The 15,291-nt window shown below is 39.1% G+C and overlaps 2 protein-coding genes across 6 annotated transcripts; one reads left to right on the top strand and one right to left on the bottom strand.

The window, feature by feature from the left end:
• Positions 1 to 1,130: 1,130 nt before the first annotated feature.
• On the bottom strand, positions 1,131 to 5,728 carry LOC105933277. Of its 4 annotated transcripts, none has more exons than XM_036132738.1 (7): positions 5,620 to 5,728; positions 5,457 to 5,536; positions 5,141 to 5,318; positions 3,655 to 3,811; positions 2,350 to 2,522; positions 1,885 to 2,107; positions 1,131 to 1,779 (listed from the first exon to the last, which is right to left on the bottom strand). In XM_036132738.1, coding segments are annotated over exons 2-7 (936 nt in total). In that variant the 5' UTR covers positions 5,459 to 5,536; positions 5,620 to 5,728; the 3' UTR covers positions 1,131 to 1,576. The 4 variants fall into 4 exon arrangements, with proteins under 4 accessions (XP_035988631.1, XP_021177223.2, XP_035988632.1 ...); XM_021321548.2 differs by having other exon boundaries at positions 5,462 to 5,536; XM_036132739.1 differs by having other exon boundaries at positions 5,625 to 5,694.
• A 334-nt stretch (positions 5,729 to 6,062) lies between these two features.
• On the top strand, positions 6,063 to 14,380 carry LOC105933276 (ribosomal RNA processing 9, U3 small nucleolar RNA binding protein). Of its 2 annotated transcripts, none has more exons than XM_012872742.3 (15): positions 6,063 to 6,278; positions 6,371 to 6,459; positions 7,370 to 7,482; positions 7,569 to 7,636; positions 7,929 to 7,970; positions 8,088 to 8,214; positions 8,300 to 8,424; positions 9,108 to 9,200; positions 9,317 to 9,417; positions 9,510 to 9,644; positions 11,395 to 11,457; positions 11,593 to 11,750; positions 12,422 to 12,501; positions 13,849 to 13,922; positions 14,243 to 14,380. In XM_012872742.3, the coding sequence occupies exons 1-15, from the start codon at positions 6,195 to 6,197 to the stop codon at positions 14,343 to 14,345; spliced, it is 1,455 nt and encodes a 484-aa protein (XP_012728196.2). In that variant the 5' UTR covers positions 6,063 to 6,194; the 3' UTR covers positions 14,346 to 14,380. The 2 variants fall into 2 exon arrangements, with proteins under 2 accessions (XP_012728196.2, XP_012728197.2); XM_012872743.3 differs by having other exon boundaries at positions 6,065 to 6,278; positions 11,593 to 11,738.
• Positions 14,381 to 15,291: the final 911 nt, after the last annotated feature.

Genomic DNA, 15,291 nt, shown 5'->3' with positions numbered 1-15,291 from the left:
ATTCTCTCCATTGCTTCAGAGTGAGTGAGGGCACTGCAGGATTGGATGGATTTAGCTTGAGACATTGTACTTGGTTTGACTTAAAAAGAATAAGTGAATTGTATTTCTGCAGTAACAGAGGTGGTTTGATACAATTAAAACCAGGTAGCACTGCGTAAAAAGACATTCTCGCAGTTTTATATTAAATCGAACTAAACATTTCCTGTTTCAAGCGAGTTAGGATTGACAACATTGTTTTAATTCGCAAAATGCCATAACAACAGATGCTGGTGAAGATTCTCAGTCATCCAGGTCAAGGTCATTCCAAAAAAAGTAAAAAACAAAGCAACTGGACTTGTTTTTTTTCGTAGTTGAACTTTTCAACTACAAAAAACAAGTCCAGTTGCTTTGCATTTTCCTTTTTTTTTGGCATAACAACAGACAACCTTTCTGAGAATTTTCTTTTGCTTTCTCACAATTCGAAAGATTACATCCATTTAGATTAGTATCCTTTGAAACAATGCCAGAAAGCCCAGATAATGATACCTTGACTTTGTTGGTTTTGAGGCACCGCTGTGGACTTATTTGAAGACAGAAAGACAAAAAGAATGTTTTGATGCATAAACAAAAGACCATGTGAAGAAGCTGGTTGACGTTCATTAGAAAGTATTGTTATCCAGCGAAATAAATTATGGACATAGGCCAAGAGGCCACTCAAAGTGGCATGAAAAAGAGATTAGTTTGCAAATGCACTCAGGGAAAAATGCCTTATTTTCTGGGGACATGTCCTGTGGTTTAATTAAACTAAAATCTAAACGTTTGGTCATAATAGGCTGTGTTATGTTTGAATGAAAAAAGGGGAAGCTTCCTGAATCCCACCTGAAATTTAGGGCAACAAAGTCAATGTTTTGGAGTGACCATCACAAAATGCTGATCTCGGTCCCATAGAAAGTAAATAAATCTGTCTCAGGAATTTGGCATTTAGCAAATACAAAGTATTTTATAGTCCTTGCTGGCCTAAACAGGAAAAGTTTGTTTAATATCAGCAATGTTCTTCTCTGTAAATATCTAGTTTCAATTGTACTTGCAGTGTAGCTTTCAACAAGACTCTGCATTGACATCTGTTCACTGATGGAAAGAAAAATGGGCTCTGAAGTGAACATACTGTGCTTTATTTAACTGATTATATAGAAAAATGACAGTAACTGGGGAAAAATACATGAAAAACAGATTATTTGGAGGAAAGAGAGATTATTACTTACTCTGACTGTGAACAATAAAAACTAAAAAATACATCACTTTTTGCACAGATAATCAGAAACAGCAACAGGATGAAAAGTACCTGTGTGTACACATACAAAGTACACTAGTTAGAGAGATTAAATGTCGTTCTGTTTCTACTCTACCACAACACACAATCACCTCAACAGATGCTGGGTATACACGCAACATTTTATAATGTTATCAATCTTGCAGACACTCAATATGCAACACAGAGCTATCAAAGTAAAAAATGGTAGAACGTGTCATTTGGTTAAATAAAAAAAAAAGGCAACACTTCAGATCAGACAGCGACAGAGCGGCAGATCGGCAACCGCTAGAACTCAGAGTCAATTGGCGCTGTGTCATTTCCAGGCAGAAGCAAAGCATCTTGGCAGAAGGTCTGATCAACAGCTGCTCTGCTTTCAGCTTTGCTCAGCCCCAACCTCTTCTTCAGCAGCTTGTCCTCGTTGTTCAGCTTTGTGCGGATGGCGTATTTAATCTGGGTGGAGTCCACGGCGAACTTTTCGGAAACGTGATCTGATGGGGGGGGGGGGGGGGGGGAGAAAAACACACCGCAAAGTAAGGCTGTCGTTACGCCGCAAAGTGTTAGGTTTGAGTTCTGGTTAGTCATCTTCATCTTACCCATAAGGCTTTTTAAAATCTCAGGTGGTAGAGGAGGCTTGTGGCTATCCTCTCCTGTAAAGTTGTTTTTCCGGCCCTGCAGACAGTGTGTGGCCAAAGTGTCTCTGTCGAAAATGATCATCAGCAGAGCGCCGACGTACTTCTTAAAGTCAGACATGTCTGCGATACGCTCATAAAGGTCTTTGGGCACTCGGATATGCTCAGCAAGATACACAAAGTCTTCCTGAAAACAACCAAAAACATCCCGCAAAAATCGATTTAAGCACAGTGATGGATGATTCACACAGAACCTTGATTTCATCAAAACAGTGATCTTAAGCATAAAAGTATGCAAATACCAGCACAATCTGATTTATTCGTTGTATCGTATTTGTTGAGTATCAAAGTAAAAACTCCTTTTTACTGATGCAATCTGCTGATGTTTTGATGGCAAGACTGAAGTTTGCAGGTCATTCTGACACTGACCTCTGGGATATTGTGGACTCCTCCCACATGCACTTCACGGTGGCTCGGGAAATTCACGGCTTCGTTGCGGTTTTGCGGTTCCACCGCTGCCTCACCTCCGTGAAGAACGTGATCCAAAGTTACTCGGAGTTCATTCGCCGTGTGCCTCATCTGCATCATGAGTGTGTTCATCTCTGCAAATGATGTTAAGTCAACAATACAATTGTAAAGCACGTTTTATTTAACTTTTCAATTCAATTCATCCATCCATCCATCCCTCCATCCATTTTCTAACACGTCTATCCCTTGTGGGGTTGAGAGGGGTGCTGGTGCCTATCTCCGGCTGTCAATTGGCGAGAGGCGGGGTACACCCTGGACAGGTCGCCAGTCCATCGCAGGGCAACACAGAGACACACAGGATAAACAACCATTCACACACATACTCACACCTAAGGAGAATTTAGAGAAGCCAAATAACTTAACATGGTTTGGGATTGTGGGAGGAAGCCGGAGTACCCGGAGAGAACCCACGCATGCACAGGAAGAACATACAAACTCCATGCAGAAAGACCCAGATTAAGGGTAGGACTTGAACCCAGGACCTTCATAATGCATGGCAACAGCACTAACCGATGTCCCACTGTGCAGCCCATCAATTCAATTCAATTCAATTCAATTTTATGTGTATAGCGCCAATTCATGATACATGTCATCTCAAGGCAGTTGACAAAGTCAAATTCAATCGAAATCATACAGGTTGGTCAAAAGGTTTCCTAAGGAAACCCGGCAGATTGCATCAAGTCTTGACAAGCAGCATTCACTCCTCCTGCAAGAGCGTAGAGCCACAGGGACAGTCGTCTGCATTGTTGATGGCTTTGTAGCAATCCCTCATACTGAGCAAGCATGAGGCGACAGTGGAGAGGATTGATACTTTAATCAAGGGGTAGCCTTCAAAAAGCTAGACCCATAGCAAGATACGTATTTCGCTGTATACAAATAGATACAGCTTGCAAGAACAGTTTGGTCACTCAGCAGGAGTTTTCCTGGCATTCTGACATAAAATTGGAGGATGCAGTGAGGCTATTTTTTTTTTTCCTTGATACCGTTTTACCGGTCAGATTTGAAGCTGATTTGTGTTTAATCATAGATGGAAAAATCAGTTTTTTAACCATGTGACCAAAGAAATGTGCAAATAAATGACATTTTAGATGACATCAACAGTAACTAGAGATCTGCCTCCAGTCAAAAGTAATCTTAATGTGGTCATGCCAGAAAGTGCTTCAAGATTACTGATTAATTAATTGCTTGGTACATGTTTCCACCAACCTTTGAGTTCCCTCAGCTCCCTTTCGGCCAAAATCCTGCATCTGCGCTCGTATTTGAGCTGCGCCTGCAGCTGCTCTATTTTCATAAGGAGGCTGATGGTGTCTGTTCTGATGCCTTGGCTTGCAAGAGGTTCTTCATCGAAGTCAAAGGTGTCAGGCTGCCAAATTAGAAGAAAAATGATGAATAAATTCCAGAGAATATGCAAAAGCCTCTCTGCTTCATGGTATCATGAGCTTGTTTCTGATACCAAAATAGAGAGGTTTTAAACAGCCACATATTCAGTACAACAGAAATGTCCCATCATACCGTTCCTACTGCTTAAAGTCCTTTCAATGAGATCCCACAGAAAGGGCTGGAGTAACAGAAGTTTTCTCCAGCTGTATGGAGATAAGAATACCACAGTTCTGCCCCATCCCCATCTGTTGCTGCTCACTGCTGATGAGCCGGCAGAAAGAAGACTCCTGCTGTTTAACTTTGCTTACAAGAAAGGAAGATGTGTCCGTTTACTTAGATTTGCACACAAGCGTAGTAAAGCAATCACATGTAAAACCTTTACATTTTTAAAGCAACAGTTTTTATTTAGAACTGAGATTGTTTCCTTATTGTTTTTTTTTTCTTGTTGTTTTATTTTGGTATAGGGCAGCTAATCTCATAGTATCTATTTTTCCAAAATGTGTTTCAGAATTGTTTTTATTTGACCTTTCCAGGATGCCCAGGCAAAAGGAAAAATAACAAAACCAAAGCACATTTCTAACCGTCCATTCTCTCTTGATTTCCTATTTTGTTTGTTGCAACACATCTCTGGTCTATTTTCTTTGTCATCTCTATGAGCTGTGTTACGCTCATCTCTATGAGCGTAACACAGCATTGCCCCTCTCTCACCAGTGACTACAAACGGTCAGACAATTACATGAAAGAAAAACAAGTTTGGTTGTTTGGGATTATTTCCAGTCCTGGAAAAAAAACATGGCCAAGGCATGAAGTTAAAAGAGTGCCACCCATCACTTTATATATATATATATATATATATATATATATATATATATATATATATATATATATATATATAGATAGATAGATAGATAGATAGATAGATAGATAGATAGATAGATAGATAGATAGATAGATAGAATCCCCATTAAGAGCCAGCTGACTCTAATGAATTATTATTATTATTATATAAAAGATTATGACCCCTGATGAAATCAAAGAACTTTGCAACCTCCTGGTGCTGGATATGGACTCCCACAATCCCATGCGTTCACAAGAACGAACGCTGAAACGTCCTGGGTCAGATGGATCTATTTCTTACCCAACTTTGTTTTTATTTTTATAAAACTACACTGTATGATATGACCACGACCCAGTCCAGATTCCAGTATAAGGACTCAAACCAAAACGGTATTTCGTAACAATGGGTTAAAAATAACAACTGTTGCTTTTCAGTAGATGGACATGCTGGATGATTCCGTAGAGTTTTGTTCACCTCGTTGTTGCGAAGAGGCGAGTGGCTGGACTCCTCCGCCATTCTGTATCTGTCCTCCACGGACCCCGCACTGAACTCGTGGCCATCTGAAGGGCTGCCGATCTTTATCATCTTCACCTGAGGCGGTGTTGGACTCGAGCCACAGCTTCTCTTTGGAGGCATCAGAGGAGAGGTGGACCTGGACATATAAAAATACATTGCAAGTGTTGCGTCTCTGCAGAGACGAGGGGGTCAAGCAAACTTTTTTTTTTTTTTTTTTTTATCACCCAGGGTTTTTTTTTTATATATATATATATAAAATGATTTAATGCCATACATGACGGATAGCTTTTTTTGGCTTGCTTAGATCGCTCCCACCGTCCCCTTCCTCCTTCTCAACCCCTCCCACCACAGCAGCTGGATGCAAAAAGGAACACAAACTATCAATCAACGTGTTGTTAAACACGGCTTTAATGTTAGATGGCGCATAACAGTCTCACCTGACCGTTCAGAACACCTTCGGGGAGAGCCCCTAAAACACAGTCACTGAGGACAAAGGCAGCGGAGTACATGGAAATACTGCGTAGTAGAGGAAGTAGTACTACTACTCCAGTATTACAGTATAATGGTCCTGGTGTAGTCGCTTCAATTTTTGAACACTCGCGCAGAAGATTTTCACTCGCACGTGCGTCAAATATCAAGTGTATGTTTATGTTTAAAACTGAGTGGAAATTATGTGTTTAGAACAGATGTGTTTTAAAATCCGTATTTTTTTACAATAACCTGTGGAACATTGCTGTGGAGACGTAGTTCCCGAGGGAAGGATTTTTAATCTGTACTACTTCCTGTTCCACCCTCTTTCAGTGAATTGACCAATGGAAATTCGCTATTTGGGGGAGAAGGCGGAACGCCAGGAAACTGGCAAGGCTGTGAGCCAATCAGCGTTCGTTATTGAAGCCGGCGCATGGCATACCACATTGGTGCGATCTACACATGTGGGGTTGAATGTTGCTCCTAAAAGTTGCAAAGCGCTAAAATTCTTGCTTATCCTGGAACGCTTTTGTCATATTTCATCATGTCTTCGTCATTCTTCATGAAGACTAAAGGGAAACCTAAAACAACCAAGAAAGGCAAAGAAACAGTAGCGGTAAAGCGGAAGGTAAGTGGAGTAAACTGTTAGCAAACCGGCTAACTCCTGTTAGCAACCGTGCCTGTTTATGTGCTGATTGTGTTTTTTATCTTTTACCGCAGGCTGATGGAGACTCAGGCGGTAAACTACGAGCAAAGAAACAAAGCAAGAAATACAATGAAGAAATTTCCAGTGACTCCGAGGCGGAGAGGTTAGAGAGGAGGATGATATCTTTTTTGTTAAATTAAACACATCATCCTGCTGTGGTAGTTAATCTGGGTTGTTTAATCAAGCACAGATTATGAATTATTTCTATATCCTTAATTCGTGATCTAATACGTCTTCAACCCGGACTTTCTTCTCATGTTTCGTTTGTGGACTTTGTTCTAGAAATTGCGGCTGTTTGCATTTTGAAATACCAATTATTTTTTTTATTAAGTATTCTAATCTTTTGCTGCTTTGGGTTAATAACAAAGTATAAATCACAGATAATGAATAGCATAACAGAACTACTGAGGGGAACATTTTATTATTTCCGTCTCATCAATAAGGTTTTTTACTGGAAAAGTTGCTTAAGGCTAATGATTCCTGTAACTTCTGTAACTTAAAAACTTTAAAGCACGCACTGAATCATGTTTGATTTTGGCTTTAGTTGTAGTTTGTGTCTTTCAAGAAAGAGCAGTTAAAGGAAAGCCAAGAGAAGCCCTTTTAAAAATGTCCTACAGGTCCCGTAGAGGGACACCAATAATGCGCTCTGGTCAGATGACACTAAAAAAGGAACTTTTTGGCCTACATGTGTTGGAGAAAATGAAACTTTCCATCTTAGCAACTCTCCATCTGATCAGTATAAGAAGAATGAGCAACATGTTTTGTCTCCGGATGTGAAAAACATTGCCCAAAAGACTAGTTGCAGTGAAACTTGGCACTTCTTCCACTTCAGTTATGCAACATCTCCAAAATTACATTGGCCTTTTAATTGTAATGTAAACACATGCAAGGTAGAGTCTGTTATGAGAACAAACAAATCATAACCGTCCAATCGGTAAATAAAAAGAAGAAAAAGCCAAAGATCCTACTTAAAAACGATGATTCAAGATTTGTGTGTGTTTTTGCTTTCACAGTCCTGCAATGTCCAAGAAAAGGCAGGTCACGGGGGAGATTGAGTTTGACGAAACTCCACAGGAGAAGAAGCTCAGATTAGCTAAACTTTACCTTGAACAGCTGAAAGAAGAAGGTTGGCTTGTGTTCATTGTTACATTCCAGCTACATGTAACTTTACAAAGTTTAATGTAAGGTTTTAACACGTGGCTCGTTTAACAGAGGAAAAGAGAGCTGAAGATGAGTCGTTTGAGACCGATCAAATAGCTGGACGACTTCAAGAAGAAGTGGTAAGAAGTTTCTTTTATTTGATTTATTTATTTATTTATTTTTTTAGATTAGGAATTGATGCAGATTTCAGAATTATTTTGTGCAACAATAAACCGACTTAAAAGGGTCCTAGGAAGTGCGAGTCTGGATACTTTTGACATGAAAGCGTGTAGAGAATCAGACATTTCTAAAAACAACTGTGTAGTTGTTTTTAGAAATGAAACAGAGTCTGCTGTTTAGGACTCTGTGACGGTCATTGATCATTTACTGTACCTCTGTGTGGTAAACTGACCTTTTCTCTTTTTATTTCAGCTTGAACAGAAAGGAAAGCTCCAGCGTCTTATAGCCAAAGACGTAAGTGTGGAAATGTTCTTCCCCTGAATGTCGGCACATTTCTAGGATCCCTCAGAAAACTAAATACAGTTTTTAAACATAACAATTCCTCTTTCTTTTTCTCTCTTTTTTGTTTAGCTCTTACCACCAGATGCTTCAGAGATCAGGGTGTTAAGAGGCCACAAACTACCGATTACATGTCTGGTCATTACTCCTGATGACAGATGCGTCTTTTCAGCTGCCAAGGACTGCTCCATCATTAAATGTGAGGATTTGGTTCTTCATTGTACTACAGTGAGGCAAACAGTGCTGTGGATCTGTTAATGAATCATGCTAAATGGTGACTTCAGGGGATATTGAAAGTGGGAAGAAGCTCCATACGATTCATGGTGGCAGAAAAGGGACAGAGGACCGCCATGTCGGACACACGGCTCACATCCTGTGTATGGCCATATCATCAGATGGGAAATACCTGGTGAGGAGCTGTCTTTTTTTTTTCCTAGTAATTCATATTAGGGCTGGACGATAAAACTATTTAATCCATTAATTTGAATTTACAGTTTATTAAGATGAAATATTTGGAAAGTAAGGATTTTATTTTACCAATGCACTCATTGGTCTTCCATGACAAAGACGGCACACGTTGCTGTATATATGTTTTGGAAAATACATTGTCAAAAATACTGTAAAGAGGAAACTTTTTCTTTTTAACCATAGTATGATGCACTTTAATTTATTCATTTATTTTCTAAAGTTAATTTGAAGTTACCTAAGAGAAGTGAAGCCTCTTCTTGGCTCATTGACCACTAGTAGCAAACATTTCGTTATAGCTTCCTTGTTTACAATGGCAGGGCCGCCATCTTGTTTTACAAGCATGTTTCACAGCTTGTATTAAGTTGTATTTTGTCAGGTCAACTCCCAGACGAAATAATTTCTTTAATTTCTTTTTGTGAAACGAAAAGGAGGGGAAACAATTATTAATCTGATTTAGTACAGTAAAACCGGGGATTTTATTTTTAAGCCATATCGCCCAGCCCTATTAGACTTTTATCTACTAGACTATTATCTACTTTTGTTTAGGAAACTTTGTACATTGTGCTTTTTTTTTTTTTTTATTGTCATATGAAATGTAACATTGACATCTACAAATGTCTTTAGGCCACAGGAGACATGAACAAACTGATAATGATTTGGGAGGCAGAAACGTGTAAACACCTGTATAAATTCACAGGACACAAAGGGCCGGTATCGGTACGTTCTCCTTCTTTTACCCAGAGTTTGATACTGCTTATTATACCCTTTTAAAGTTTAGCAGACAGCTTTAATTTGTTGTTACAGCGACGGAAGTCTCTCTGTTTGGTTCTCAGGGTCTTTCATTCAGGAAGGGATCTCATGATCTTTACAGCGCCTCTCACGACCGCTCGGTTAAGGTGTGGAACGTAGACGAGAACGCATACGTGGAAACTCTGTAAGTCACTCAGGAGAGGACAAGTTCTCCTTTTTCAACACTTTTTTTGCCTCTTGGGTTTGGATTTGATTGTGTTATTTGAATTTTTGTAGCTTCGGCCATCAGGACGCAATCACAGGACTGGACAGTCTGAGCCGTGAACGCTGCGTCACTGCGGGTGGGCGGGACGGAACCGTGAGAGTGTGGAAAATAGCCGAGGAGTCTCAGCTGGTCTTCCACGGACACGAGTGGGTTTCTGTAAATCTCTGCCCTAAACTTGTTAGTGACAAACTAGTTGAAATGCTTTAACGTATGCTGATATACTCAGGCGCAGTGTTGCCAGCTGGCCTTAAATCTATCTCTCTTTTCTTTTTCTTTTTTGACAGTGTAATTGATATGAAGCTTTTGCTGGTCCTCTGTCTTGACTCTATTTCACTTCAAATATAACATAGTTCAGTGAACAGAGGAGGAAGAACTCTAATGCAGCTTTAATTCACAACAAAAATCAAGTGACAGGCCAGTTTTTATTTGTAAAGCAGGAAAAATCTAAATTTGGGCAATTGCTTTACCAATTCACATCTGAGTTTTCTCCTTAATTCTCTGTTCAGAGAGGCATGCAAATGTTCTATCAAATGTTGAAATAACTGTTTTCAACCAGTAGGCGGCGATCACATCAAAATTAAGGATTAGCGATGCACTGATCAGAAGTTTGTGGCTGATTACTTTTTTTTTTTTATTCATATTTCTCCTGCAACCGCTAACATTAATGAAGATTTAGCAACAACATTTCTAATATTTTTTTTTTATATTAGGCGACAGGAGACTTCATGCTGCGTGTGTGAGAGCAAACAAATTTAAAATGACAATGGAGTTCACATTTCAATTGGTTACATTTAAACATTTCATTTGTTTTCGTTGGTGTGAATTCACTAGAGAATATAGATATTTACCTTCACTCTGAGACTTAATGGCTCCTGATTTTTCAAAGTCCAGCTTATTCCATAACAAACAGAGGTTTAAAGCTCAATAGGTTAAAGCGCAGCTGCCCTCTCTTCAGCTTACTCACGTTTGTTTTCTGCAGCATGCCATCTAAATACAGATGCGCATGCTGTGACAGGAAACCCAGCGTAATAATCTTGTGAATTTATTATTGTGCAAAAGCTCTAGTCAGACATCAAGTAAAAATTTTAAACATTCTGAGACAAGAAATATTTGGTGAATAAACACTGTTGTCACATTGATGCACTGTTATGGGCAGACTGAAACTGGAAAACTGCCTGACAGCTAAAGAGGACCTGAATCGTATTTTAAGTTTTTGTGGAGATGCATATTCCCCACATGCTGTAAGTACCAGAAGGCACTGAGTCAGATTTGATGGCGCTGGTGTTATTTATGTGTTTTATTGTAAACTGAGATAACTAACTTTGGAAACCTTTTTTTTTTTTTTTTTTTTTTTTTTTAAATCTCTGCTTTCACAGAAGAAGTTTATTGAATAAGAAGCTTATTGAATATTTGTGCCAACAAAAGCAATAAGCAGACTGAAAAGACGCAGCTTACTTTATTAAAAAATAACAATAAAAAAATATTGTAGAGAAAGAGACAGCTCGGTCCTTCTGTTGTACAGAACATAAAACATCAGGAAGTTAGGAATGTGCTCGCATGATTTAATCTGCAGCCAGGATGAAATACGTGTCAAACAAAATGATGTTGACAGAACAAGTCAAAATCGATACAGGATGATGAAATGCATATATGATTCCTACATTTTTCACATTGGGATAAAATATGCTCAACGTTAGGTTTTTTGACTTTTGTGGTAGAACTTCTGACTCATTTATGACACTTGCTGAATTTTTACAATTCAAATATATGACTTTCTGTAACCATGCACATATATCATAGTTTATAATTTTTCATTCTATACATTTTCTTGTAGTTTTATGGCCATATCTGTAAAACGGCATCTTTTGTTACCGTCTCCATCTGTTTGTCCTTTAGAGGTTCGATCGACTGTGTCCAGCTAATAAACGAGGAGCACATGATAACAGGAGCAGATGATGGGTAAGAGATTTCATTTTCACATTCATGGTCACTCACTTTACACCCCCCCACCACCTCACCCCCATTATGTTAGTGTTCCATCAGAGTAATTTATTTCTCTTTCATGCCCTCTTTTCATTTTCTCAACAACCTCAGCTCAGTTTCTCTTTGGAGTGTCAACAAGAAGAAGCCTCTCGGCACGGTGAAGCAGGCTCACGGCTGCCATGGCGATTCGGGGCTGGAGCAACCTCATTGGGTGGCCTCGGTGGCGGCGCTTCATAACTCGGATACTGTAGCCTCAGGTGCCTCTGGCTGTGAGAGTCCTCTTCACAAGCTTTTTAATAACTCTGAACAATAAGCTTTTACTGCACCATAGCTGTTCTCTACAAACTCTCTATCTATCTATCTATCTATATATCTATATATCTCTCTCTCTATATATATATATATATATATATATATATATATATATATATATATATATATATATATATATATATATATATATATATATATATATATATATATATATATATATCTATATCTCAGGCTCTTAATACTGTTAATATGAATGGGCACACCTGCACTATCAGGAGGCTGCCCGAGTTAGACCATGTGAGACTGTCTGTAAAAAAATAATGAAGTCAGGACGGTAAACTTTCAGAGACTGGTAGATGGCTTTAAAATATGTAGTTTGTTTAAGTTATTCCTACCATAGAGGGTCAGACGAGCCATTGGAGGGTAGGGTGTCCTAACTTTTTGCTCAGCTAAAAATGTTTTGGTTTTCTTGTGTTTAGCTACAATGAAATCCCTTTCTTTTCCAGCGATGATAAAGTGGATATCCATATGTTAAAATTTATGAATACACTTTTTTATAGGGATGTCAAAAGTTTTCACACGAGATTAAGTAATGCTGTTGGTGTTAATAATTACAACCTGATTTTATAGCCGGGCTTTATACGCTAACCACCGTTCTTCTGTGCAGGTTCTCACAACTCAAAGGTGAACGTGTGGAAATGTGGCCAGCACTACCGCGGACTTCAGCTTCTGTTTAGCGTGCCAGTGGTAAGATCAGTTAACCTGATCCACTTTTCAAGTTTTCTTTTAAAATTGTCATGTTATAAACATAAATATGGCATTTTAAGGCCCGGATATGACTGGTATTCCTTTATTTTCCCCCCATTGTCATTTTTTACCCTTTGCATCAATTTGATCATAATATAATCATTTTAAATGGAGTTCTTTTCTCCACTCTCACTACATCCATGGGATTGCTTCAAGAGGAGGGATTGCTAAACTTGCCTGCAAACTGAATTTTCGTGGTATTTTTGCGTTCACAAGCACACACAAATCCATCTTCCACAGTTGGGGCTAGTCACGTAGCAGTATTGTGGTTTAAGGCGGGGCATTCCTCTGTGATCAAAGCAATAGCTGCCAAGCCCACAGCTGAACCAACATAAACACGGCAGCGCAAGAGGACGCATGCGTAGCTGGCGCTATCACATCTGTTTTGTCAGAATCCACAATTTCATCTTTGAAAGAAGAACAGCAAGAAGTGTCTTGACTGGCGTAACATGTTGTGGTTTTGCATGACTGCTGCTGCATACATTTTCATTTGATACCATGAATTGGCTAAAACCAACCTTTTAGTAGGCGGGAACTAGGTGTCTGTTCATCCAATCAGAACGCAGAGTTCTGCTGAATGTCCTTCCTTTCCTCTTATGGATTCGATAGACGCAGTCCCAGATTGATAATATGCAGAAGGGAGTGTGCTATACATTAACAATCTGACTTGCCAGGTTAAGGGATTGCTGCAAGAGGAGGGATTGCTGCACGTCAGTGATTTGTTCCAATCGGCTGGATGTCCTTTAGAGAATTTTTGTTTTTACTAATTTGAATAATAAAATGAACTTGACTGCGTTGTTTAAGAACTAGCTTTGACTTGGAATGTTTGCAATTGACTTCGAGTCTCTACGTGTTTGGATTGAACTGTGAGTGTCTCGAGATGGCATTTATTGTGAACTAACTCGTACGCATTAACTAAGCCGTCTAGATCTTTTCAACAGCATCTAGAAAATTCATCTCAAACCCAGTTGGAGCCCCCAAACAAACTGAAGTCAGAAAATGTGCTAGAGATGGGCAGAATTTGAGGCAGTAGTTGTGAAGAACACAGACATGAGATTGCTGTGTGCAGCTTATTTAATAGGGGAAGCCCTCTCCTGCACACCCAACTCCATAAACAGCACGGCACATTTTATTACCCGTGTGAACCTCTGTTGTTTTATTACCGGGCCTTTTGATCACCTTTGCAATTACTGTATGTAAAAATTTTCAGTCATTTATTACCCATTCTTGATTTTTAGTTAGCTTTGCTAAATGTTTTCTCTCCTCTTTCCTTTTTCCATGTTTTAGTCTGGCTTCATCAACAGTCTGAGGTTTTCAAGCTCCGGGCAGTTCTTGGTGGCCGGAGTTGGACAGGAGCACAGGTACCAAATGAATCTTCATGTTTCCATAGAAAATATGTGCCTGCAACTTGAAACAATTAAGATGTTCATCCAGGTACATGTCCAGCCAGTGCATATCCTCTAGATGGCAGCGTTGAACCACTTGCAAAAAAAAGAAAAACGCACCAAACTCAGATTTAGAAATAGTTGTTTTGTAAAACAGAAAATATTAAGAAAAAATTATTTATTTCACCGAGCTGAAAACTGTAGCTAGAGATGCACTCTGAAGGTCCCGTGTCTTCACTAGTTTTGTGAAAAGTAAAATCTTGTAACTTGTGCAAACGTTTGTGTTTTGTGTACAGATTGGGACGATGGTGGAGACTGAAAGAAGCCAAGAATGGGATCTATATCATTCCTCTAAAAAGAAAACCATCTAATGCAGAAGAAGCAAAACAAACTGAATAATGAGCTTTTGTCGTAAATTAAATCTTGAAACCTGACTGTAAATTTAATTTGTTTTTGTTTTTTAAAGGTTTAAAAAAAAACTCATGGTGTTTATAGTGACTGCCTATAAGTTTGCCATGGGTTGCTGTTTTTATAGATGTACAGCTTCCACTAATGTGAAAGAGTCACAGGCTTGTGGACGAGCCTGCACCTGGATGGAGGAAAGGTGTGAAGAGGCTGCGTTGTAGGAGTTAAACCATGAGCCATTCTTTGTATTTCCTTCAAAGGCAATTGCCTCTGCGGGTTATTCAGAGACAAAATGGCAAAAACCCAATCGGTGATCAGCTCCAGCGTGGAGATCAACTGTTACCTTTAAGGACTGGAACTATCGGAAGATGCTGAAGAGAAATGGTTCAAGATTTGATGGACTAATGAAGATGCAGTTCTTTCAGGGTCTAGACAATGGAAAACACTGAAGGCAAGCCACATTGTGAGGCACGGTGGCTTTAGCAGCATGGTATGGGAATGCTTCTCATACTATGATTAATTTAAAACCAGGAATCAGTTTGAAGACATCGGCGAACTTGAAAGAGGCATTGCTGCCTAATGCTAAAACAAACCCAACCGCACCAGAAACTGAGAAGCAGTTTGGTTCCAGACCAGCAAGGTTAGCGCTATGTAGTGGCAGACATAGTCACCAGATCATAATCATAGAAAAATCTTGTTGGATTAAATTAATCATTCCATTTCTAAGACTAAAAGCAGTGCAGATGTATTGTTGACTGGAATGCCACTTTTCAGGTGCCAGAAATGAGTCGAGTCCACACAAAGAAGTTCCCAAACACAGTAGTTATAAAACGATTACTTTTTGTACAGAAAAGCTTTATCACCGAACGTTTTTTTTTTTTTTTTTTTTTTTTTGTATACAGTATAATTATGACTAAAAAAAATCTAAAAGTTTTGAGTA

Source organism: Fundulus heteroclitus, unplaced genomic scaffold (genome assembly GCF_011125445.2).
Source record: "Fundulus heteroclitus isolate FHET01 unplaced genomic scaffold, MU-UCD_Fhet_4.1 scaffold_535, whole genome shotgun sequence".
Lineage (NCBI taxonomy): Eukaryota > Metazoa > Chordata > Actinopteri > Cyprinodontiformes > Fundulidae > Fundulus > Fundulus heteroclitus.
The sequence above is the reverse complement of the archived record's forward strand: the minus strand, read 5'-3'. Positions and strand labels throughout refer to the sequence as shown.